The sequence below is a fragment of the Oncorhynchus mykiss genome, chromosome 5 (assembly GCF_057628025.1).
Source record: "Oncorhynchus mykiss isolate SJ-2025 chromosome 5, ASM5762802v1, whole genome shotgun sequence".
NCBI lineage: Eukaryota > Metazoa > Chordata > Actinopteri > Salmoniformes > Salmonidae > Oncorhynchus > Oncorhynchus mykiss.
Window position 1 is genome coordinate 20,070,673 of NC_143026.1, and position 27,952 is coordinate 20,098,624.

At 43.7% G+C, this 27,952-nt stretch overlaps 1 protein-coding gene across 1 annotated transcript in view; it reads right to left on the reverse strand.

The window, feature by feature from the left end:
• The window catches only part of LOC110523381 (laminin subunit gamma-3), a 202,909-nt gene that overhangs the window by 98,873 nt on the left and 76,084 nt on the right, over positions 1-27,952 (reverse strand). The window contains exons 8-12 of the mRNA XM_090234139.1: positions 24,131-24,267; positions 23,863-23,982; positions 13,376-13,574; positions 10,364-10,473; positions 7,666-7,902 (exon numbers count right to left, since the gene is read on the reverse strand). Coding sequence (XP_090090265.1) covers positions 7,666-7,902; positions 10,364-10,473; positions 13,376-13,574; positions 23,863-23,982; positions 24,131-24,267 — 803 coding nt within the window. The remainder of the gene's footprint in view (positions 1-7,665; positions 7,903-10,363; positions 10,474-13,375; positions 13,575-23,862; positions 23,983-24,130; positions 24,268-27,952) is intronic.

The window sequence follows — 27,952 nt, forward strand, 5'->3', positions numbered from 1 at the left end:
TCTACATTAAAACTTCTTATGGCTGGAGAGCAGTATTGAGTAGCTTGGATGAATAAGTTGCCCAAAGTAAATGGCCTGCTCCTCAGTCTCAGTTGCTAATATATGCATATTATTATTAGTATTGGATAGAAAACAGTAAAGTTTCTAAAACTGTTTGAATGATGTCTGTGAGTATAACATAACTCATATGGCAGGCAAAATCCCGAGGAGAAATCAAAGCAGGAAGTGAGAAATCTAAGCTTGGTATGTATTCACCGCAGTTCCCAATGAAATCCCCTTGAGATATTAATGATGTTGCACTTCCTATGGGTTCCACTAGATGTGAACTATATGTGAACCATCTATAGACATTTGAATGAGACTTCTACTGTGTTGTGGGACTGAATGAGAGCACAATCTATCAGGTGACTGGCAGTCAGCCATTTTCTGATCACGCGCATTCCTCATGGTATGCACTTGCGTTCCATTGCTCATCAAGACACAAAGGAATACTCCGGTTGGAACTTTATTGAAGCTATATGTTAAAAACATCCTAACGATTGATTCTGTACTTAGTTTGAAATGTTTCTTTGACCTGTAATATAACATTTTGAAGTTTTTGTCTGACTTAACGCTGACCAGAATGAGCGTTTGGATATGTATACCAAACGCGCTAACAAGATAAGGACATAAATAACGGACATTATCGAACAAAACAAACATTTATTGTGGACCTGGGATTCCTGGAGTGCTTTCTGATGTAGATCATCAAAGGTAAGGGAGATTTATCATGCAATTTCGTGTTTATGTTGACGACAACACTGCGGCTATTGTGACTTTCTTCTGATCGCCATCTCAGATTATTGCATGGTTTGCTTATTCCGTATAGTTTTTTTGAAATCAGACACAGCAGTTGCATTAAGGAGAGGTATATCTATAATTCCATGTGTATAACTTGTATTATCATCTACATTTATGATGAGTATTTCTGTTGAATGATGTGGCTATGCAAAATCACTGGATGTTTTTGGAACTAGTGTCACTAACGTCGTAGTGAGGAGACCAAAGCGCAGCGTGATGTGAATACATCCTTTTAATGATAGATGAAAACAAACACGAAGTACAATAAACAAACAAAATATCAAAACGAACGTGAAGCTATACTACAAACGTGCAGACACAGACAACTAGACATAGACAATAACCCACGAAATACCCGAAATATACGAAATATCAGAGACAACGATAAACAGCTGCCTCTAATTGAGAATCAATCTAGGCAACCATAGACATACATAAACACCTAGATGGCAAACAACCCCATAAACCTACAAAACCCCTAGACAGTACAAAAACACATACATCACCCATGTCACACCCTGACCTAACCAAAATATATAAAGAAAACAAAGAATACTCAGGTCAGGGGGTGACAACTAGTGAATGTAACGCGCCAATGTAAACTTATATTTTGATAAATATGAACTTTATCAAACAAAACATACATGTATTGTGTAACATGAAGTCCTATGAGTGTCATCTGATGAAGATCATCAAAGGTTAGTGATTAATTTGATCTGTATTCATGCTTTTTGAAACTCCTCACTTTGGCTGGGGATAAAAATGTCTGTGTTTTTCTGTGGCTTGATGGTGACCTAACATAATTGTTTGTGGTGCTTTCGCTGTAAAGACTATTTGAAATCGGACACTGTGGTGGGATTAACAACAAAATTACCATTAAAATGGTATAAGATACATGTACGTTTGAGGAATTTTAAGTATGAGATTTCTATTGTTTTGAATTTGGCACCCTGCACTTTTACTGGCTGCTGTCATATCATCGCGTTAACGGGATTGCAGCCATAAGAAGTTTTTAATCAATCTGAAAAAACATTAGAAGAATCGGCAGCACCTGTTCTCACCCTACACAACACTGAAATCGAGTGTCTGCTGTGCGCATATGACCTGGTGCTACTGTCTCTCACTAAGGAGGGGCTAAAGCAGCATCTAGATCATCTGCACAGGTTCGGTCAGACCTGGGCTTTGACCGTTCATTTAAAGAAACGGAATATAATGATATTCCGTAAAAGGTCCAGAAATCAGGATGACAAATATAAATTCTAATTCGACACAGTTCTATTAGAACACACCAAAAACTACACGTATCTAGGACTTAATGTCAGCAAAACAGGTAACTTTCACATGGCTGTGAATGAGCTGAGAGACAAAGCAAGAAGAGCATTCTATGCCATTAAAAGGAACATTAAAATCGAAATTCCAATTAGAATCTGGCAAAATAACCAATTGCTCTACATGGCAATGAAGTATGGAGTCCCCTCTCTAATAATGCATTTACCAAATGGGACAAACATCCAATCGAAATACTGCATCAAATCAAATCAAATTTTATTTGTCACATACACATGGTTAGCAGATGTTAATGCGAGTGTAGCGAAATGCTTGTGCTTTTAGTTCCGACAATGCAGTAATAACCAACAAGTAATCTAACTAACAATTCCAAAACTACTGTCTTGTACACAGTGTGAGGGGATAAAGAATATGTACATAAGGATATATGAATGAGTGAGCAGCATAGGCAAGATACAGTAGATGGTATCGAGTACAGTATATACATATGAGATGAGTATGTAAACAAAGTGGCATAGTTAAAGTGGCTAGTGATACATGTATTACATAAGGATACAGTCGATGATATAGAGTACAGTATATACGTATGCATATGAGATTAATAATGTAGGGTAAGTAACATTATATAAGGTAGCATTGTTTAAAGTGGCTAGTGATATATTTACATCATTTCCCATCAATTCCCATTATTAAAGTGGCTGGAGTTGAGTCAGTGTCAGTGTGTTGGCAGCAGCCACTCAATGTTAGTGGTGGCTGTTTAACAGTCTGATGGCCTTGAGATAGAAGCTGTTTTTCAGTCTCTCGGTCCCAGCTTTGATGCACCTGTACTGACCTCGCCTTCTGGATGATAGCGGGGTGAACAGGCAGTGGCTCGGGTGGTTGATGTCCTTGATGATCTTTATGGCCTTCCTGTGACATCGGGTGGTGTAGGTGTCCTGGAGGGCAGGTAGTTTGCCCCCGGTGATGCGTTGTGCAGACCTCACTACCCTCTGGAGAGCCTTACGGTTGAGGGCGGAGCAGTTGCCGTACCAGGCGGTGATACAGCCCGCCAGGATGCTCTCGATTGTGCATTTGTAGAAGTTTGTGAGTGCTTTTGGTGACAAGCCGAATTTCTTCAGCCTCCTGAGGTTGAAGAGGCGCTGCTGCGCCTTCTTCACAATGCTGTCTGTGTGAGTGGACCAATTCAGTTTGTCTGTGATGTGTATGCCGAGGAACTTAAAACTTGCTACCCTCTCCACTACTGTTCCATCGATGTGGATAGGGGGGTGTTCCCTCTGCTGTTTCCTGAAGTCAACAATCATCTCCTTAGTTTTGTTGACGTTGAGTGTGAGGTTATTTTCCTGACACCACACTCCGAGGGCCCTCACCTCCTCCCTGTAGGCTGTCTCGTCGTTGTTGGTAATCAAGCCTACCACTGTTGTGTCGTCCGCAAACTTGATGATTGAGTTGGAGGCGTGCGTGGCCACGCAGTCGTGGGTGAACAGGGAGTACAGGAGAGGGCTCAGAACGCACCCTTGTGGGGCCCCAGTGTTGAGGATCAGCGGGGAGGAGATGTTGTTGCCTACCCTCACCACCTGGGGGCGGCCCGTCAGGAAGTCCAGTACCCAGTTGCACAGGGCGGGGTCGAGACCCAGGGTCTCGAGCTTGATGACGAGCTTGGAGGGTACTATGGTGTTGAATGCCGAGCTGTAGTCAATGAACAGCATTCTCACATAGGTATTCCTCTTGTCCAGATGGGAAAGGGCAGTGTGCAGTGTGATGGCGATTGCATCTTCAGTGGACCTATTGGGGCGGTAAGCAAATTGGAGTGGGTCTAGGGTGTCAGGTAGGGTGGAGGTGATATGGTCCTTGACTAGTCTCTCAAAGCACTTCATGATGACGGAAGTGAGTGCTACGGGGCGGTAGTCGTTTAGCTCAGTTACCTTAGCTTTCTTGGGAACAGGAAAAATGGTGGCCCTCTTGAAGCATGTGGGAACAGCAGACTGGTATAGGGATTGATTGAATATGTTCGTAAACACACCGGCCAGCTGGTCTGCGCATGCTCTGAGGGCGCGGCTGGGGATGCCGTCTGGGCCTGCAGCCTTGCGAGGGTTAACACGTTTAAATGTCTTACTCACCTCGGCTGCAGTGAAGGAGAGACCGCATGTTTTCGTTGCAGGCCGTGTCAGTGGCACTGTATTGTCCTCAAAGCGGGCAAAAAAGTTATTTAGTCTGCCTGGGAGCAGGACATCCTGGTCCGTGACTGGGCTGGATTTCTTCCTGTAGTCCGTGATTGACTGTAGACCCTGCCACATGCCTCTTGTGTCTGAGCCGTTGAATTGAGATTCTACTTTGTCTCTGTACTGACGCTTAGCTTGTTTGATAGCCTTGCGGAGGGAATAGCTGCACTGTTTGTATTCGGTCATGTTACCAGACACCTTGCCCTGATTAAAAGCAGTGGTTCGCGCTTTCAGTTTCACGCGAATGCTGCCATCAAATCCACGGTTTCTGGTTTTAATCGTTGCTATGGGAACGACATCTTCAATGCACGTTCTAATGAACTCGCACACCGAATCAGCGTATTCGTCAATGTTGTTGTCTGACGCAATACGAAACATGTCCCAGTCCACGTGATGGAAGCAGTCTTGGAGTGTGGAGTCAGCTTGGTCGGACCAGCGTTGGACAGACCTCAGCGTGGGAGCCTCTTGTTTTAGTTTCTGTCTGTAGGCAGGGATCAACAAAATTGAGTCGTGGTCAGCTTTTCCGAAAGGGGGGCGGGGCAGGGCCTTATATGCGTCGTGGAAGTTAGAGTAACAATGATCCAAGGTCTTTCCACCCCTGGTTGCGCAATCGATATGCTGATAAAATTTAGGGAGTCTTGTTTTCAGATTAGCCTTGTTAAAATCCCCAGCTACAATGAATGCAGCCTCCGGATAAATGGTTTCCAGTTTGCAAAGAGTCAAATAAAATTTGTTCAGAGCCAACGATGTGTCTGCTTGGGGGGGGGGGGGGGGGGGGGGGGGGGGGGGGGTATATACGGCTGTGATTATAATCGAAGAGAATTCTCTTGGTAGATAATGCGGTCTACATTTGATTGTGAGGAATTCTAAATCAGGTGAACAGAAGGATTTAAGTTCCTGTATGTTTCTTTCATCACACCATATCACGTTAGTCATAAGGCATACGCCCCCTGCATGCAGAGTTTTGCAAGACTGTGTTGCAAGTGCAAAGAAACCCGCCAAATAACGCATGTAGAGCAGAATTGGGCCAATACCCTTTCCTTATTCAAATAGAAAAAATAGCCATCAAATTTTACAAACATCTAAAAACATGTGACCCCAAAACATTTCATTACACGTCCCTACAATGTCAAGAGACAAAATAAGAAAATAGACAAATCTGTCGTTCTGCCCCTGAACAGGCAGTTAACCCACTGTTCCTAGGCCGTCATTGAAAATAAGAATTTGTTCTTAACTGACTTGCCTAGTTAAATAAAGGTTAAATAAAAAAAATAAAAAGTCAGCTGGTTCCAAAGCTCAGATCAATAACCCAAACCAACCCCATAGAGCCTCAGGACAGCACTCAGGAAATCTGGTCCAACCAACTCCTCACAAATAAAAAATTAAAAGATATCACCTATTGGAAAGACATCACACAAAATATAAGTAAACTTCAATGCTATTTGGCTCTAAACAGACAGGTCATGGTGGCAGACTATCGACCGCTGTGACTGATCGAAAACTGAGGAAAACACTGACTAGGTACAGACACAGTGAGCACAGTCTGGCTATAGAGACCTGACATCACAGGCAAGCCTGGCTGCCCAGAGAGGACAGGCTGTGCTCACTCTGCTCCAGAGGAGAGATATAGACAAAGATGTAATATTTAATGAGTGAAAAGACAAAATGTGTTCTCCTGCCACAACCTGAGGGACAGCCAGTGAAAAGTGCTATGTAATGTCAATAATATTTCCCGTTTTGTTTTGGCTTTCTTACCATGCCATGTTGAGACTGGTCTACTACTATTGCTTTAATGTATTATTATTATTCTCATTAATATTGTTGTTGTAGTTGCTGTTAATGGTAATCCCATTTCCACTACTATTATTCCTATTGCTGTTGGTCCCACCATTTTTGTTATATGTATACTTTGACATGGTAAGTAATTTAACTTGCCACGTCAATAAAGTCTATTGAAATTAATTGAATTGAGAGAGAGGGAAAGTCGAGTAGAAAAGAGACGAGTAGAGGGGAGAAGGAAAAAGAAGAGGTTAATTAAAACTTCTTATGGCTGCAGGGGCAGTATTGAGTAGCTTGGATAAAAGGTGCCCAGAGATGCCCAGAGTAAGCGGCCTGCTCTTCAGTCACAGTTGCTAATATATGCATAGTAATACTAGTATTTGATAGAATACACTCTGAAGTTTATAAAACTGTTTGAATGATGTCTGTGAGTATAACAGAACTCATATGGCAGGCAAAAACCTGAGAAGAAATCCAAACAAGAAGTGAGAAATCTGAGGTTGGTCGATTTTCAACCCAGGCCCTATTGAATTCACAGTGGGATATGGATGAAGTTGCACTTCCTAGGGCTTCCACTAGATGTCAACCGTCTTTAGAAACTTGAATGAGGCTTCTACTGTGTTGTGGGGCTGAATAAGAGCTAAATGAGTCAGGTTACTGGCAGAGAGCCATTTCCTGGTCATGCGCATTTCACATGATATCGACCTGCATTCCATGGCTTCTCCAGACACAAAGGAATTCTCCGGTTGGAACTTTATGGAAGATTTATGATAACAACACCCTAAAGATTGATTCTATACTTAGTTTGACAAGTTTCTTCGAGCTGTAATATAACTTTTTAAAGTTTTTGTCCGAAGTTATGCTGGACCTGCACGATCGTTTGGATATGTGTACCTAACACCCTAACAAAAGTAGCTACTTGGACATAAATAATGGACATTATCGAACAAATCAAGCATTTATTGTGGAACTAGGATTCCTGGGAGTTATTATTTTTCTGAGCGCCGTCTCAGATTATTGCATGGTTTGCTTTTTCCATAAATTAAAAAAAAATCTGACACAGCGGTTGCATTAAGGAGAGGTATGTCTATAATTCTATGTGTATGACTTGTATTATCATCTACATTTATGATGAGTTTTTGTTGAATCGATGTGGTTATGCAAAATCACTAAATGTTTTTGGAACTAGTGAATAACGCGCCAATGTAAACTCAGATAGTTTGATATAAATATGAACTTTATCAAACAAAACATACATGTATTGTGTAACATGAAGACCTATGAGTGTCATCTGATGAAGATCATCAAAGGTTAGTGATTAATTTTTATCTCTATTTGTTTTTTTTTGTGACTCCTATCTTTTGCTGGAAAAATGGCTGTATTTATTCTGTGGTTTAGTGGTGACCTAACATAATCGTTTGTGGTACTTTCGCTGTAAAGCATATTTGAAATCGGACACTGTGGTGGGATTAACAACAAGATTACCTTTAAAACGGTATAAGATACATGTATGTTTGAGGAATTTTTAGACTTCTCCTACCTGTCTCAGGGTGGCATGGTCCATGCTGGTGGCAGGTGCAAGGCACACAGGGAGACAGGGGTCCTCCGTTAGGGACCTCTCTGCTGAATCCTGGGGCACAGAGCTCACAGAACTGACCCCCAAATCCAGGAGGGCATGTACACACCTCTACCCAGAGTGCAGGAGGGGTAGAGGGGATAACAGGACTGGAGAAGGGGGCAGCGGAAGCCAGGGTTACCCCTGAGAGTTGGGACGTGTCTGGGGAGAGAGGATGGAGATCATTAATACTTTATCTCCAAATCTGGAGAGGTCATGAATACTCAAACGTCCTCAAAAGGCTACTCTCACATCCAGAAGACAATGGTCCACTAATGCTGAGTTTTATAATCAGAAACAAGATTAATCTAGGAATTTAACCAAGTTCTGTGTGTGTGTGTGTGTGTGTGTGTGTGTGTGTGTGTGTGTGTGTGTGTGTGTGCATACCTGCACTCTTGTGACGTAAATGTGGGCACACACCTATCTACCTCACTCTGAGAATCTCTGATAAAACAAATGAATAAATCAGAGCAGAGGAGCGAGGGAGGAGAGCACGAGGAAAGGAGGAGAAGAAGAGAAGAAAACGTGGAGATATTGGGGGAGCATGCACCCACTAGGATTACTGATTCCTCTTTCCTCTCTTCCTCCATGAATAGTGATGGGGCGATAGTCCAGGTTGAATCCTCCTCAGCCATTGTACAGAATACTACCACCACCACTCAAGGTCCAGTGCCCAGGCTTTCAACAGAGGCTCTTTACCAGTGCCAGTGAGGATGTGTGTGCGTGTATCACGGTGAGTAAGGGATGTGTGTGAGATCAAAAATACAGAATGGGTGAATTAATGAATTAATGTCTAACGAGAGAGAGGGAAAGAGCCATTTAAAAAAGACAGAATAAGCATGAGGAAGAGAGAGACCATGGGCTCTAACAAGTCGTGATCACCCTGTTCCTTAAGCAACGATACAACACAGTTAATTTACCATCTGCAACTCAGCCCCCAACCAACTCATCCCCTCCGACTACCATACTCCTGGCCACCAGTTAAACCATCTCCCTCTCCTTCTCCCTCTCCCTGTCTCTCGACAGCCACCCGCACCTCTCTGATTCAGAGCTGTTGGGTTAAATGCGTAAGACACATTTCAGTTGAATGCATTCAGATGTACAACTGACTGGGTATCCCCCTTCCCCTCTCTCTCTCCATCTCTATACCCTTTCTTCATCTCCCTCTCCCTCTCACCCTTCCCCTCTTTCCCTTTTTCTCACTCCCTTTTCCAGTCTCTCTACATCTCTCTCTCTCTCTCCCATTCTTTCTGCCCCTCTCTCCATTCCTCTCTCTCTCTCCCTCCACCCCGCACCCTCCACCCCGCACACCTCTCCCTCTACTGATTTTGTGGAAGCCTCCTACCCTAACCTTACATCTTCAACACTACTCAGCTGTCACACAGGATCCTCACCCAACAATGTGACATCCATCGCCTACAGACAATCCTGTCATTAAAATAATAATGAATGTCTTAATCTGTTTTTTGGTGCAGTGGGGGAGAAAAAGGCGAAATTGCACTTTGTGGGATTTTCATATTAACATTTGCTTGGCGGCCTGCGGAGATAAGGCACTTCTAACACTGTTTGAGAATTCATTTGAGACCGAACACAAATCATTAGCAGTGTTTTCCTCCGCAATGCACAAAGAGGGTGTGTGTGTGTGTGTGTGTGTGTGTGTGTGTGTGTGTGTGTGTGTGAGAGAGAGAGAGAGAGAGAGAGACCGTGTGTGTCTATGTGTACATAGTGTGAATGTGTGTGTGGCTTTGACCCAATGTGAGAGATGGTGTGTATGGCTTTAACTAACTAATGTAATGCCTCTCACATCCCCTCAGTACACTGACCTAAACACTATAAGAGAGAGAGAGAGAGAGAGAGAGAGAGAGAGAGAGAGAGAGAGAGAGAGAGAGAGAATAAATATCAGACCGTACCCCCGCTCACTCCATTAAAGAGCAGGGGATGTGGAAGTACAGACATGCAATATCTGTGAGCAGAAGTCCTGCTGCTCTTGCCTATGAATTTGGCACAACTCAATGCTTCAGTGAGAGCAAGCATGTGTTGAACACTCAGCGATATAAAGTAGGCCTTAACTGGTAATGAAAATGTGCGTGGGTGCCTCTGTTGCATTTAATAGTCTCAAAGTGGTTGTGTGTATAAACTATAAAGAGTGTGTATGTGTGTGTACGTACGTGGGTGCATGTGGTCCATATGAGAGTGACTGAGGCAGTGTTACTAAGTGAGATAGAGTTCTGGTACTGAACTTCCCCTGCCAGTGAAATAACTTGACAGCTGATGTTCACGAGGCCAAGTGGTGTTACCATGCATATTCTCCTCAGAGATGTTCCAGAAGAGGCCGGAGCCAATGAGAGGGCAGCAGGTTGAGAGCAAGTAGTAGGAAGCAGACTGCTGTCCATTAATGAACTGACAGGATAGAGAGGAACCACATCCAGCTCAATGACTCTTCTGATGGATTTGTTTTACTTTGGTTAAATAAGAACATACTCTTAGTGATAGGGTACAGGAGGCACAAATAATGGACAACACGCTAGCTTGAGGTGTAGCCATTGCATGTATGCACACACACTTATACACACCCGCTCTTACACACATGCACGCATGTAAACACACACACACACACACTTACAGTTGTGTCCTCCTGCGTTGCTGATCTGTATAGCAGTGAGGTTGAAGAGAAGATGGTGGAACTGGAAGGCAGACAATGAAGGCTTCAGCCTCGTCTCCTCCTTGTGAAGTCTGGAGGAAAACAAACACAGCTCCATGATTACTGAGGCCCCTATGTTTACTGAGGCCCCTATGATTACCGAGTCCCGCAACATGTTTGTACAGTATTATTACGTGCAGTATGTTTGTAGGAATTAATAAATGCATCAGTCATATCTTATGTTCACCGTCTGAAATGTAGCATGGGATGTTTGTGTTTTTAATGGGAATGTGGAAGCTGTCTGTTGGACATACAGCTCCTACTCTGTCCTGTGTGTGAATGTGTTATATTTGGGCAAGGTATATCCGCTATATGTCCTCTGTGTCTATGAGTTAGTGTTGACAGTATATTACATTTCCTCTGTATGTGAAAAAATGTGTGTCCAGTCTATGGACCACACAGACCTCTCCCCCTCTACAGAGGTCCTCGTTCCCCGGCCCCTAGACTGCCATAGTTATAAAAGGAGACAATTACAAACACAGCCTCACAGCCCCCCGGTAATGGAGCTGCTGCTCTGCTGCTGTGTAGCGATAAGCAGGGGTTGATGTGAAAGTGAGAGAACTCTCTGCCATGTCTTCCCTATGGAGCACTGTCCATTTTGGTTCTAATCAGAGCCGGGCAGAGCCAGAGACACTGAGACTGTAATTAAGGAACGCTAGTATGAGAGGAACATCATCAGATGACCACGAATCCACTGAAGGTCTGTGCATAGTGTGTGGTTTGTTTTACTATCTTTGTGGGGACCAAACAACGGATTCCCATTCAAAATCCCATTTTCCCTAACCCTAAACCTAATCCTAACCCTTAACCTATCCCTAACCTTAACCTCAAACCCCTAACCTTATCCCTAAACCTTACCCTTAACCGTAACCCTAATCCCAATTCTAACCCCTAACCCTAAAATAGCCTTTTACCTTGTGGGGACCTGCGAAATGACCCCAAATGTTCCTTATTTTACTATCCCTGTCAGGACTTCTGGTCCTAACAAGGATAGTAAAACCAAACACACACACAAATACACAGATAGATAGAGACACAGAGGGGCGGAGAGGAGAGCCTCCCGGGTGGCGCAGTGGTCTACCAGAGACTCTGGGTTCGAGCCCAGGCTCTGTCGCAGCCGGCCGCGACCGTGATGTCCATGGGGCAAGGCACAATTGGCCTAGCGTCGTCCGGGTTAGGGAGGGTTTGGCCGGTAGGGATATCTTTGTCTCATAGCGCACTCGCGACTCCTGTGTAAGGTGTTTCCTCCGACACATTGGTGCGGTTGGCTTCCAGGTTGGTTTCGCACTGTGTTAAGAAGCAGTGTGGCTTGGTTGTGTTTCGGAGGACGCATGGCTCTCGACCTTTGTCTCTCCCGAGTCCTTACGGGAGTTGTAGTGATGAGACAAGACAGTAACTACTAACAATTGGATACCACGAAATTGGGGAGAAAAAGGGGGTAAAATGAAAAAAAATAAATAAATAAATTAAATTAAAAAGAGGGGTGGAGAGGAGAGAGAGATGAGGAGGAGAAGAGAAAATAGACAGAAGAGAAAAGAGAGGATGAAGATGAAGAGAAGAGAACCAGAATACACAAACATGTATCCTGTTTACACATTTAGAACGAAAAGTATCCACCCCTTGTGTCTCCCCACAGTCTACACTGTAATGGAGAACAGCAAAGGCTAACTCCTCCAACACTATTTAACATGTGGGCATCAACCACCCCCCCCAGTCTCTGAACACCCCTATCCACCCCTTACTCCCTGTGATTATAAATGATCCTGGTGTCTGCTGGAAACACAGAGACACTTATCCTGGCTAATACATTCAACACATTCACACAACACATGCAGGCTCACAGTCATAACATACAGCATGCTATCTGTCACTCAGAGTACATAGCCAGGGAATGGGGAAGTGTGTGTTGTGTTATTGTCTGCAGTCAAATGACACAAACACAGGCATGGATACACACACACACCACTCCACTTCCCAGCTGATCCATCTCAACGTAACCGTGTGGAGCCAGGAAGAGAGCTCCAGCAGGAGGGGATTCTGTGTGTGTGTGTGTTTGTGTGTGTGTGTGAGAGAGTGTGTAGGGACAGATATCTGTCTCTCTAATGACGTGTGTGGAGCCTGTCTCCATAGATGGCCCACTTAATGACACTCCTTTCCCCAGGCCCCGCTGCTTTAAGGGAGGGCCAAACTGCCCCTTCACCAAGGGCTGGTGAAGTCGAACTTGGCTAGGTGAACTGAATGAATGTGCTCGCCTACTCCCTAAAAATACCTTTGCTTGAAAAAGTAGTCAACATTTATCTAAGATAACTCAAGAAGTCTGTCATTCATTATTTATTTTTTTGCAGAGGATATCTTAGTCGCGCAATTTTACATCTAACTAAGATGATTGGGGAAGTATTTCTCAAGGGAAAAAAACTTGCATGAAAAAGTAGTCTATTATTGAATGACAACAAACACTTAATTGAAGAATCCTTACTGTTGACCCATGACAGATGAAAGTGTGTAGACTTTGGCTCCAAACTTCGACTTGGCTCGAGAAAAAACATGTTTTGCACGAACAGCAGAAAAGAAACCTTCACCAAATATCATCATAATATATGCACAAACTGTTACAAACTGTTTTGGATGGGAAGCATAAGGACACCTTTAGTGGTGGACAGTAACCAGAAAGGACACGACTATGTCTGACACAGTCATAAGGCAGATTCCATAGTATCTCAATCCAGATAGGGATCATATTGCCATGAAGATGGTACTGTTCATCCACACAGCCTGAGGACTCTACTGTATGTGTGACATGTGTAATATCATGAATAGTAGCACAATGGTAGTAGCCTTGTAGTATGTCATACACATATGCACACATGCTATACACATATACCAAACTCACATATGCACACCTCAGCTACTGTTGCCGCCTTACACAGGTTTTACCTGAGAGTGAAGGTGTGCTGGGGAGCAAGGCCCGGCTGGTGGACAGGTCCATGTTGGGGTGAAAGGTCAGCTGACAGGGTAGTTCCCGATCCTTCCAGGAGCACTGTGGCACTGTGAGGGAGGAGGTACTGGGCCTCGGCCGTGAAGGTCAGGGAAAGGAGCTGGCCGTAGCTCAGGAGATGGTTCCCCAGGAACCTCTCTACAGGAGGGAGGGGAGACAGACAAACAGACATGCTTTTAGCTATCTCACATTCTCCCAGAGAGAAAGAGAGACACAGAGAGAGAGAAAGAGAGACATGTCAATAAGTCCCATTGAGAGAGAGAGAGAGAGAGAGAGAGAGAGAACCTCTCATCATTACTGTGTGGGATTTCAATTGTTTTGTGTTTGTGTATGTTTGCAAGTGTGTACATCTGAGAGTGAACTAGTAAGGGATTGATTTAGTATGTGTGTGTGTTTGTACGAGTGTGTGTAAGTGTGAAAGAGAGAGGGTCCACGTTGGGGGGAGTGTGTGAGGGAGAGAGAGAGAGAGTGTGTGTGTATGTATGGTAAAGTGCGAGGGCTGAGGAGCTTGTAGCCCACAGATCACAGTGGGAGTCTGGCTGTAATTACCCTCATTACAGCACATTAACACCACTTCAAAGAGCCACACACACACACACACACACACACACACACACCAAGCCATGCGTACACACACACACACACACACACACATTCCAACCACTTTTCAAACCAGCACACTCACAGCATACAACATGATCAGCAGCCAGGGAGCCTCTAATAAAACAACAAATTGGAAAAACTATCCCTGAAATATACAACATCTTGCGTTATGGGTGGGTGAGGTGAGAGACTCAATAAAATGGTGTTTGTGGAAATATGTAAAAATAAAACAATAATCAGTATGCTAAGAGGAGATGGATAAGCATCCATTATTCAAGATTGATTGCAGCAATAAAAACAGCAGTGCACTTTTATAAACGAGGCAGACATTTATCAGTAAGGCAATACGAAACAGCATAATATGCCACAGTGTGAATGACACTTCAGCAGACCTGGGTTCAAACTATTTGAAATCTTAAAAAAATGCTTTGAGCATTTGCTTAGCCTCCCTGGAGTGACAGTTGGGCTGGGTTGGGCTTGCACTTTTGGGACTTTTCTATTTGTGCTATTGCAAAAGGCAAGCTCAGTCATATTGTATTTGAACCCAGGTCTGTGCCACTATCAGGCTGAGGTTGTGTGTTTTGAGTGTGTTTGTGTGCGTCATGTATTCTGGTCTCTGCTGGTATTGTTAGGGCTGCAGTGGATGTCAGAAGGTGATACTGTGGGTGGTACGTGGTGCCCGAGGCTGCAGTCTGACCACACACACACACACACACACACACACACACACCTGTCTGCTCACCTCACAGTCACATCTGATATTTGGAGGACCAGCCTTTATCATCCCAAGCACACTGCCCAGTGCCGGATGACTGACAAAACTCGTATATGGAATGAAATAAACAAAAACGTGTTTCTCACAAGTGTAGCATAGGTTGTGGGTTCTGCAAAACACATGTTCACTCCGACAATGACCGGTAAAAGACAGTAATAATAGTATCTTGAATGCATTAACAGAAATGACTGTACCTAAACAAACTTTGCAGATGATAAATTATGGGAATTAATGGACGGCTAAATGCAGGCTACGACTGGTGATATATGTAATGGGGAATTGATAGACACAGCAAACAATGCACACAATGAAGTTATGAAACAATGAAAACCCACGAAATGGTGGCAGAGAGACGTGCCTTGTGCATCTGAGCCACAATCCTTATTTTCTTGGACTGTGGCATCCCCGCGGCTTCCTAAATGGATTAGTCCACTGAGACAGGCACAAATCACACAGGTGTCCATGTGCCATGAAAAAAGATATATTTGTAACTGCTCGACTAAAAACAACTAATGTTTTCAATACAGATCCCTTTTGTCATGCAGTATTCCATATTAGGCACGCAGAACTTATGAAAGTTGCACTGTATACTCTTAATCTTATAATAATTCAAATCTAGTGATACATAACTTGACCTTTCTGCCATCCATTGTGACATGTGGGAGGATAACCAACTTTCCAATGAATGGCAATGCATTTCTTAGCAGCTATAAATGCTAGATTAAACAGGTTCTTCTGACCACAGTCTCCAGTATCAACATTTCAAAGCAAACATAAACAGGAAGAAGGGAGAATCTGTAGACATGCTGAGATAAAAAAAAAAAACATACTATTTGCCAGATTTCAGCTAGCCTTCACAAGATCATAGCATATGTAAATATTTCCCCTTTTGTGCTTTCCACCTTTATCAGAGGACTTACATTTCTGAGTGCATGATATTCCGTTTCACTGGCATATAGTATGTTCTGTGGATGGTTTTAAACTGCAGTAATGTATGTCTGAGATGATATGACTGGGCATTTAAACATATCTGTATCATCATCAATAGTGTCTCCCAGGTCTTCCTCATGTTTTTATTTGACATGTTATGTTTTGTTGGGAAAAGCTTCTACCAATCGTTTTGTTACAGTTTGGAAATCAACTTCAGAGGTTTGTCAGACTACCTTAAAATAGTTTAATATTTGAAGCTTCTGGCTTGTCCAGTGTTTGCTGCTTAGAGAGAATAAAGTATCTGCAAAAGTTCACCTCAGCGCTGTCACAGACTGGTCTTCCCTGGTGGCCTGACCCTGCTGAGACCACAGTCAACATATAATCCTGCTCAGATGAGGCATGACAAAGAATTACCTCAGAGTTCATTATATTATATTATATTACATTCATTATATTATCCAAGAAAGTAATCAATGGTTCAAATAATTGAAATTACCATTATTCCCAGTTGCGTACCCATCAACTCAAGATGGAACTTTGTATCCATTCACTGATTGTATTAATATACTGCAAAATTCACCTGAGCTCCGTAGACTTGTCTTCCCTGGCTTTCTGGCTCTGCTGGGACACCTGTCACCATCTGAGCCTGCTAAGCTATGATGATCATAGTGTTATGTACTGACTGTGCACCATGACAGTGTAGCCTGTAGAGATGTTTATACTGTGGCAGTGTGAAAAGTAAGGAATTAGCTAGGGAAAGTGACAGATCAATAATGTTACATTGCTAGACTGACAAAGAAAAACTCTCAATGCACTGTCAAAAAACATAAGAATATCAATCTTCAATCATTTGGCCTCTGGTCTCATTGTTTGATTCAGGTGTAGTGTGATTGAGGCAAAAATGATAGCTAAAGTTGGTGAGCTAACTAGCTAGCGAATGTTAGACAACTTTTGGCTAGCTCTAATGGTACATCAACTAAGCCAAAATATGTGACCGACCAGCTCGATTTGGTCTTATGTAGGAACATTTGAAATCGTGTTTATTTTTTATTTTTACATTGGACAAAGCAGAGACTCAAAACTAGAAAAGGGTATATCATACACTACAGTTGAGGAACAACAGGATACTTTTTTTTATACTTTGGAAGTTGATAAACTTGTAACCTCACTTTTGAGAAAATTGCCTTTGAATGTTTTGGAACACCTATTAACGTTAGCTAGCTAATAGTACACTAACTTAAAATGACTTTCTTACAAAATTAAGCTAACTAGACTAGACTAGACTATTCTCCCTCTTTGTCATGGATGCCATGGTTGCCCTTAGTTGGTAGATGTTTAATACAACAGCCTTCTGTGTGTTCTCTTTTCGACCCCATCTGCATGTTTGCAATCAAACGCCAGAATTTTCTCGATCTCCTGTCATACTCCATCTAGCTATCATACTCTAATTCCACTGATTTCAAAACTTTGTCTTCCAGAAAGTGGAGAACAGCACTTATGCAGTTCTACTACGTGATATCTTTCAAAAAAAGACAGCCTAGTGGTTAGAACGTTGGACTAGTAATCAAAAGGTTGCAAGATTGAATTCCCAAGCTGACAAGGTAAAAATCTGTTGTTCTGCCCCTGAACAAGACAGTTAACCCACTGTTCCTAGGCCATCATTGAAAATAAGATTTTTTTCTTAACTGACTTGCCTTGTTAAATAAGAAATAAAAAATAATCTCAGACTATCATGGCTAGCGGGAAGGTTGCATCCTTTTCTGTGGCTAAACCAACTAGGCTCATAATTTAACCATTTTATTTGTATTTACAGATGGCATACACATTTGTTATTAATGTACATGAAAGTTCACATGTTCCAGAGGGCATTTCTGCCCAAACATAAAATAGTTTAGGTTCAAATGGCTCTCCTGTGAACTAGTGACGCGCGACATAGGCACTTCCTGAGTCACATATGCCATTGTACTACTATTAATGGGTTTGTCACAGGAGAGAAACAGACAAGAGATACCAGAGCACTACCAGCCAGTTCTGGGAGTCAGAACAACATTGTTTTCTGCTTCCACTCAATGTGCACGCAGTGAGTGTGGGTGTGTTGTTTTGTGTGTGTGTGTGTGTGTGTGTGTGTGTGTGTGTCCGTCTGTGTGTATGTGTGTGTGTTTTGAATGTGCCTTTTCAATCCCTGTGTGTCTGTTATTAAGTGATGTGCTCAACCTGAACTCCACTGACCCCCTTCCAGGGGCAGACAAATTCTCTGCCAAGATGCCTGACGTCCCAGTGACATTTGATGAACGGTAGAGGAGTCCTGCGATCAATCAATGGTTTAGACTCTCTCCAAACTAATTAATCAACTCTATTTCAACTAGATAGCCGCCGTCTCACACAAACAACTTTAAGTCCCATGGAGGCCTCTAACTGACATTGACTGCCGTGCAATGGGCATGAAAGCAATACGTGAACAGACAAGCTTTAACTTTACCCAGCAGAGAGAGAAAGAGAGAGAGTGTCCGCGAGTCTGGTGACCTACTCTAAACACTATACACACACACACACACACACACAATTTGCCAATATAGCAATGTTTTCTTCTCTAAAAACACCCCAAAAACATAATCTACTTTGTGGGTGTAATGGAGTCTGATATGGTAATGTACAGCTAATGAGAGTGCGCCAGTGATGTTAAGTGGGGTCATCGAATTAGATTATCTTGAACATTCTAAACTCAGAAAAATAATAAACGTCCTCTCACTGTCAACTGCATTTATTTTCAGCAAACTTAACATGAGTAAATATTTGTATGAACATAACAAGATTCAACAACTGAGACATAAACTGAACAAGTTCCACAGAGATGTGACTAGCAGAAATTGAATAATGTGTCCCTGAACAAAGGTGGGTGTCAAAATCAAAGTAACAGTCAGTATCTGGTGTGGCCACCATCTGCATTAAGTACTGCAGTGCATCTCCTCCTCATGGACTGCACCAGATTTGCCAGTTCTTGCTGTGAGATGTTACCCCACTCTTCCACCAAGGCACCTGTAAGTTCCCAGACATTTCTGGGGGGAATGGCCTAGCCCTCACCCTCCGATCCAACAGGTCCCAGACGTGCTCAATGGGATTGAGATCCGGGCTCTTCGCTGGCCATGGCAGAATACTGAGATTCCTGTCTTGCAGGAAATCACGCACAGTACGAGCAGTATGGCTGTGACATTGTCATGCTGGAGGGTCATGTCAGGATGAGCCTGCAGGAAGGGTACCGCATGTCTTCCCTGTAATGCCCAGCGTTGAGATTGCCTGCAATGACAACAAGCTCAGTCCGATGATGCTGTGACACACCGTCCCAGACCAGAGTACAGGCCTCGTTGTAACGCTCATTCCTTCGACGATAAACGTGAATCCTACCATCACCCCTGGTGAGACAAAACTGCGACTCGTCAGTGAAGAGCACTTTTTGCCAGTTCTGTCTGGTCTGCCTTACAATACCCCTACAAGCCCTCAGTCCAGCCTCTCTCAGCCTATTGCGGACAATTTAAGCACTGATGGAGGGATTGTGCATTCCTGGCGTAACCCTGGCAGTTGTTGTTGCCATCCTGTACCTGTCCTGCAGGTGTGATGTTCGGATGTACCAATCCTGTGCAGGTGTTGTTACAAGTGGTCTGCCACGGCGAAGACGATCAGTTGTCCGTCCTGTCTCCCTGTAGCGCTGTCTTAGGAGTCTCACAGTATGGACATTGCAATTTATTGCCCTGGCCATATCTGCAGTCCTCATGCCTCCTTGCAGCATGCCTAAGGCACGTTCACGCAGATAAGCGGGGCTCTGGGCATCTTTCTTTTGGTGTTTTTCAGAGTCAGGAGAAAGGCTACGTTTTCATAATTGTAAACTTAATTGCCTACTGTCTGTGAGCTGTTAGTGTCTTAATGACCGTTCCACAGGTGCATGTTCATTAATTGTTTATGGTTCATTGAACAAGCATGGGAAACAGTGTTTAAACCCTTTACAATGAAGATCTGTGAAGTTATTTGGATTTTTACGAATTATCTTTGAAAGACAGGGTTCTGAAAAAGGGACGTTTCTCTTTTTGATGGGTGAAGGTTTGTCCTGAACGTTCTGGGGCTCACATCCAATCAGAGATCATGGTGGTGGTTTGTCCTGAACGTTCTAGGGCTCACGTCCAGTGCAGAGGCAGCCTGTCCAGGAATCTTGGCAGAAACGTTACTGCAGAGGATGTATACTGAAACTTCTCCCACTCTCTCCCTCGTCCTTTTGTGCTTCCTCTCTTTCCTGTCTCTCCTTTTCCCCTCTCCATTTCTCTCCTGCAGGTATGCTCCCTCTCTCGCTTCTCCCTCCATATCCATTTCTCTCTCCTTATCCCCTTTCTCTCCCTCTCTCCGTGTCCAGCCTATTTAGGTGAGAATCTGCCAAGCTGAGGTGATGGCAGACTCTGTGGTAGCGTTCATGTCGAGTGAAGCTCTTAATGACCATCTCTCCCTTCAACCCCCCCCCCCAACATCTCTCCCGATGGCAGAGAGCTGGGTTGGATCTGAACTCACCACCTGGTTTGATTCCCCCAGGGAATCTCAGGCTCATGAGCTGAAAGATTACTTACTATTCAATCACATTTCATTCTTCCTAGACTGGTGCCCCTTCTCGGCGAGCCCTATAGGAATGAAGGATGGAGATGAGACCCACAAGTGATCCTTTGGTTATGTTATACAGTGTAAAACCAGTCACATAATCCTTTGACTGGTGCCCTCTCGAGGATAGCCCTCGAAAGGATCGAGATGGAGATTGAACACACATGGGATCTGATTCTTTGGCTCCTGAAGTGAATGTCATAGCCTGCTCTCCTGCACCAGCCACATGCTCCCTGGCCCCCTTGAGGCCAGACACATAAAGGATAGAACTACATGTCTCTCTCTTGGCATTCTGAAATATAGCTCTCTTGGGGACATGTCCCTCTTGGTTTTCTGGGTTAGCAGTATGGCCTGGTGTAGATAGGGAGATGGACCATGACCATGTCAGGCACTAAGGCACAGGTGGCTGGTTCTGGATCAGGGATGTTAGCTGCCTGTTGGACCCTTGAGCTTGGAGGATTGGAGAGGAGTAGCACATAACCGGCATTGCTTCAGTGAATGTCCAGCAGTCAAAAATGGAAGCTATGTCAGTGAGGCTGGATTAGCAAGGCTGTTGAAGAAAGTGGTGTTGGCTTGGAATCCATGATAGAATCTGTTGACAAGTGCTCTGTCGTCATAGGAACGTGACCTTTCTATTATGTGTCAGCTAGCAGCAATCTTTTCTTTGCCAAGAGGATGAGGACAAGTGTGGTGGTAAATGAATTGGATAGAGGACCATGTATTCACAAACTCTTTATTTCTCTCTCTCGCTCTCGCACTCTCTCTCTCTCGCTCGCTCGCTCGCTCTCTCTCACTTTCTCTTTCACTATCTTTTTCACTGCCTCTTTCTGTCTACCTCTCTGACTTTTTCTCTAAGTCCCTCTCAGCCTTCTCTCTCTCTCTTTGAAAGACTCCAGCTGAACTTCCCTGGATAATGCTCTGTGATCTGGGCTCCTCTATTGTGTGTCGGGATTGTGTTCTTTGGCACTGCAGTTTCGCCTGCAGTTTCGCCGGTATTTCTGGAAGTCGGGAAGAAACAAGTTGATCCCCAACACTTCTATCTGTTTTCATTACACTGAGAAGCCAACTGATCTGATTCTAGACATTTAAGCGACAGACACACTGAAATAGGTGACAAATAGATTAATAAGAAATTGCTTTCCCTCTGTGTGTTGTTTGGTAGCGGTGCATTGTCACTCAGAATTATCCGACGCTATAGTGAGAAAGGCTGCAGGAGGATTACACAGAGAGAGAGAGAGAGAGAGAGAGAGAGAGAGAGAGAGAGAGAGAGAGAGAGAGAGAGAGAGAGAGAGAGAGAGAGAGAGAGAGAGAGAGAGAGAGAGAGAGAGAGAGAGAGAGAGAGAGAGAGAGAGAGAGAGAGAGAGAGAGAATTTTATCATTAAAGCGGTGTGGCAATAGATCTCCGTATTTTACTACTTGACAAAACAACTACAACAAGCTCTGTTCCGGCGAGATAAGGGGATGGCCACAAGGCAGCTCCCGGCAAGTTTGACCACTAATCACTGTGTGGTGGCCTGCAGAGGCACTGGAGTGATGGACGAGCTTCAAGAAAACAGAGAACTAAACCAAACAATAAATAAATAAACAAACAAACTAAATATATCCAAGTCGACTTAACGACATATAAGAAACTCTAAAAATATCCCTGGACCAAGTGGACCAAAGCATCTTCCCTCCGAGGCGTCTTCTGTGATCTCAGGCTTTTCATACATAAATAGACAGACGCCTGTCTGAATGAACTTGTTTAGTGTGATCAGAGAGCTTGAACATGAAACCATCAGGATGTTTTGGTAGTTAATGGGATTTCTGCTGTTTCTGGTTCTCTCTATCCCTCTCCCTGTTGGCTGCTGCTTCGCTGGGCTGGGTCCTTGGTGCACTGAGTAGCCAGACTGAGCTGAGCCAGGCCGATTTCCCCTTTGTTATTCTTCCAGCTATGGCCAAGACATCCAATTCCATCAGGCCTAGTCTCTCCTACTGATATATAGGCTGAGTCCCAAATAGCACCATATTCCCTATTAAGTGCACTATTTTTGACCAGGGTCTATAGGGTACTGTAGTGTACTATGTAGGGAATAAGGTGTAATTTGGGACACAGTCATAGGGAGAGCCTGTAGCAGAGCCAGCTATAACTCCTCTCTCCTAATGGTCGTGTTAAGAGTCTGCTGTGACAAAATGGTGTTGCAGCATGTGCTTTATGACCTTATGGCTAACGTTATGAGTTATTGTTTAATCGAACAAAGGAATGATCTCGAGCAGCAAGCCAAGGGTATTAAAGGTGGCAGACGGTAATATGATTTACATATTTACATGTTAAAAGACCAGCGGGTGTCTGAGCTCTCTCCAAGCACAAACCGTCTTTGTGTAATCTTTCCTCATCCTGGAAGTGCATACAATTCTCTTATCACTCTAGGTCCCAGATCTTCTCCTATAAATTCTAGGGCCCAGATCTTCTCCTATTACTAGGGCCCAGATATTATTCTGTAAACTAGGGCCCAGATCTGCTCCCATAACTCTATGGCCCAGATATTATCCTATAAACTAGAGCCCAGATCTTCTCCTATAACTCTAGGGCCCAGATCTTCTGCTATAACTCTAGGGCTCAAATATTATCCTATAAACTAGGCCCCAGATATTCTCCTATAACTCTAGGGCCCAGATACTATCCTATAAACTAGAGCCCAGATCTTCTGCATCTGGGCGGTAGGTAGCCTGGCGGGTAGGAGCATTGGGCAGGTAACCAAAAGGATGCCGGATCAAATCCTTGAGCTGACACGGTAAAAATCTGTCGTTCTGCCCCTGAGCAAGGCAGTTTACCCACTGTTCCCAGGGAACTGCTGATGTGGATGTTGATTAAGGCAGCCCCCTGCACCTCTCTGATTCAGAGGTGTTGGATAAAATGTGGAAGACACATTTCAGTTAAATACATTCAGTTGTACAACTGACGAAGTATCTTTCTTTCTTTATTTTCCAATGAACTCTAGGGCTTAGATCTTCTCCTATAACTCTAGGGCCCAGATCTTCTCATATAACTCTAGGTCCAGATATTCTCCTATAACTCTAAGTCCAGATATTCTACTATAACTCTATGGACCAGATCTTATCCTATAACTCTATGGTCCAGATATTCTCCTAATATAACTCGAGGGCCCAGATCTTCTCTTATATCTTTAGGTCAAGATCTTCCTCTTTACTGCTATAGACCAGATTATCTCCTATAAACTCCATGGTCCAGATCTTCTCCTATAACTCTATGGTCCAGATGATCTCCTATAAACTGTAAGGCCTATATCTTCTCCTATAAACTCCAGGGTCCAGATCTTCTCATATAACTCCATGGTCCGGATCTCCTATAAATCAATGGTCTAGACCTGGCCAGATTTTATGTTTGGGAAAACTCCAGGTCCTACTCATATCTCACCTTAAACGTGACATCAGCTCTCTTTGTGTATGTATGTGTGTGTGTGTCAGCTCTGTCTCTCTCACCTGGAGCGCTGTAGAAGCCAAGATCATCCTCACTGAGTGGTAGCAAGTAGACATCCCCTTCCTTCCACAGCAGAGGATACTCCTGTCCCCCGGAAAACTGTCCTGACCAGCCATCTGTGTCTGCAGGGAGGGAGGGGGGAGGAGGAGGAGGAGGAACATGGCAGAATGACTCAGAACTTATGAAAGTCATTAGCTAGTTATTAGCTGAATGCAGTACTTTCAAGATAATCATGATTGGCTGGAAAAATATATATGATTGGCTGAATACCTTCAAGAAAGTCCGATGTGATGTTGACAGCTGTATGGTGTTTGGACGATCTGCAGGCCAATGAGTGTCTGAAGCAGAAACAGGGCGTACATCCAGCTGGATTGTTCTCTTGCAGGTTGAAGGAGCCTGGCTTACACCTGCACACACACACACACACACACACACACACACACACACACACACACACACACACACACACACACACACACACACACACACACACACACACACACACACACACACACACACACACACACACACACAGACAACGTGACAGGGAACATTTTAATTTACCGGTCATTTGAGAAATGCATTGGGTGCATATGGGTCAGAACACGCTCACTTGTGTAATGAAGCAGCCAATACATTTGCCAAAAAGCTATTCGCAAGAAAATACCAGTTGAAACAGCGCACCTGGGAAAACACCAGTCTAAACTGCGCACCTGGGAAAATACCATTCTAAACAGCGTACCTGGGAAAACACCAGTCTAAACAGCGCACCTGGGAAAACACCATTCTAAACAGCGCACCTGGGAAAACACCATTCTAAACAGCGCACCTGGGAAAACACCATTCTAAACAGCGCACCTGGGAAAACACCAGTCTAAACAGCGCACCTGGGAAAACACCATTCTAAACAGCGCACCTGGGAAAACACCAGTCTAAACAGCGACCCTGGGAAAACACCATTCTAAACAGCGCACCTGGTAGCAATTCCATATGTGACAGAGATTAAAATCTCTTTTAGAAACTTAGAAAGAGGGGGAATCTAAACATGCAACAACGAGGATGGGTTACTAATATGACTAGGATTGTGCCTTTGGCTTCTGCACAACAAATTGAACGTTGATATGAAAACCAATAGAACAGGAGATGAATGGAAATACATTTGCCAAAATCATATAACTATCCCTGTTTATACAGCAATAAATAAAAGCATTCAAAATACTCCACTAGAAAGCATGACTTAGCCACAGAGGACTTGAGGATTACCTTCTTTGAAAAAATAACTCTTAGGCCTATGCCAGAGGCTGGTGATCTTGCATTAGTTGACTTTTAGCTTTTAGCTTTATATGATTTTAATAAAAACATGTATAATTAACAGGACAATGCTTTAGAGAAATGAAAACGTTATTGAAATGAAACTGTTCCACAAAAATGCGCACATGAAAATCATAAGTGGTATGCAGAACAGTAGAAATTGTAGGATAAATTGTAAGCTTCCCCAAACTTGAAACTCACGCGCCACCTATGAAGTATTTTTAAAAGACATGCCTCATAATATGAAATATAATATTTAGGTTTCAAAGAATTAAGTATTTTTTCAAAATACATACTGCCACCAGCTCACATTGTAAAGTGGTGGCTGATAGCTTGTTGCCTGTACTTCAATGGTGAATGGGAGGCACTATTCAATTACCAGTTGAGAAATTAAAATAGCAGCTCTTTTTAATCATGCACCAAAACTGGTTTTAACACATTATTGAATTTAGAATTGTTGTGCAATGAATGGGCTGAAGAAAGCACATGTTTTACTCCAGCAGCACCCAGCTCTGTATGCTGTGATTGTGTTGGATAAATAAGATATATAATGAATAACGAAAATACACACAGGCCAATTTAATTATACTAAATTATGAAATTAAGTTATAGACCGATAAGCATGATGTATTTACACTGACTGGAATTTCCATCAATTAATAAAAAGCATTCTTTCACAATGGATATTTAAAAATCAATGTCAGTTTGGCCGGCAACAGTTTTTTTACTCGTATTTTTGCATTTATTAAAGCCGGCATTTGCCGGCTAACGGAAAGCCTTGACATGCACGCACAAAACATATCGTCATTATATGCTTCGTCATTGCACTCCTGTGCTACTTTACCCACTGTTTCTGTGTAGCTTGTTGTAGCTAATCTCTCCATATTGTGGAGCAAGCTCAGAGACCATCACTAGGCCATGTGAGTCTGTGTAGATGAGAGAACCTGCCAAGTGAACATGTGTTGCTGTCTCTGTTGCAGTGTTGAGGCCAAGGAGGAGGCCAAGGCCAATCACCCCACAGCTGGTCTCACACTGTGATACACTACCATGACCTCCAGACAGACTGCTGTAGTGGAGACCACTGGTGTGTGTGAGTGTGTGTGTTGGTGTCTGGGTGTGTATAATTCTTATATATTTTTTCAATATTTTTTAAACCTCAACTCCAACATACTCTCCTGCATCCCGCCTCACCCAATGTGGTACAGTTCTCCTATTTTCTTTACTTTAGAATTGGAACCCCCAAAAGCAGCTAGCTAGCTAACTAGCTACTACCTAGTAGTCAGCTAGTCACTGCTAGCGGTCATCAGCTAACCTTTAGCCCAGACAACTCCTTCCAGTCTGCACAGCGCGATTCAACCCAGAGAAAACCGGACTCTTTTCCCCACATCCCCGGACTCCTACCGCAAGCTCTGAGCCTTTTCACCTGGATCATCGCAGCTAGCTAGCTGCTATCCGAGTGGCTACTCCTGGCTAATGTCTCTGTACTGAAGCAAGCACTATTTAGCCTGGAGCTAGCCTATGCTAGGCCCATCTCCCGGCTAGCTGAAGAGGTCCATCAGCCACTTCCTTGGGCTACAATACGTATTTTGCCAATTGGCCTGGATCCCATTTACTGCTGATACGGAGCCCCGCCGATTCTTCACGACTGGTCTACCGACGTAATCCACCCGAGGGGGATTTCAACAGGCTTCTCCGTCACGACGTCCCCTGAATGCCCATCTGCTAGCCACAGCCAACTAGCTGTCTAAAGCATATCGGACTGTTGGCTGAAGAGGTCCATCAGCCAATTTTCTTGGGCTACAATACCTATTTTTGCCAATTGGCCTGTACCCTTTTACTATACGGAGCCCTGCCGATCCATCACGATTCTTCTGCCGACGTAACCTCCCGAGGGGGCTACAACTGACTCTTCCATCGCAACGTCCCCCTAAGTCCCTTCTGCTAGCCTGCTAGCCCGGCCCGCAAGCTGTCTCCAGCCCGCTACTCATTAGACCCCATGATCATTAGACCCATGCCTCTCCTTAATATCAATATGCCTTGTCCATTGCTATTTTGGTTAGTGATTATTGTCTAATTTCACGGTAGAGGCTCCAGCCCTGCTCAATATGCCTTAGCTAACCCTTTTGTTCCACCTCCCACAGATGCGGTGACCTCACCTGGTTCAAATGGTGCCTCTAGAGACAATACCTTTCTTATCGTCACTCAATACCTAGATTTACCTCCACTGTATTCACATCCTACCATACCCTTGTCTGTACATTATGCCTTGAATTTATTCTTCTTTGCCCAGAAGCCTGCTCCTTTTACTCTCTGTTAAGAACGCACTAGACGACCCGTTCTTATAGCCTTTAACCGTACCCTTATCCTACTCCTCCTCTGTTCCTATGGTGATGTAGAGGTTAATCCAGGCCCTGCAGTGCCTAGCTCCACTCCCATTCCCCAGGTGCTCTCATTTGTTGACTTCTGTAACTGTAAAAGCCTTGGTTTCATGCATGTTAACATTAAAAGCCTCCTCCCTAAGTTTGTTTAATTCACTGCTTCAGCACACTCTGCCAATCTGGATGTCCTAGCAGTGTCTGAATCCTGGCTTAGGAAGGCCACCAAAAACCCTGAAATATCCATCCCTGTCTATAACATTTTCCGACAAGACAGAACTGCCAAAGGGGGCAGAGTTGCAATCTACTGCAGAGATAGCCTGCAGAGTTCTGTCATACAATCCAGGTCTGTTCCCAAACAATTTCAGCTTCTACTTTTAAAAATCCACCTTTCCAGAAACAAGTT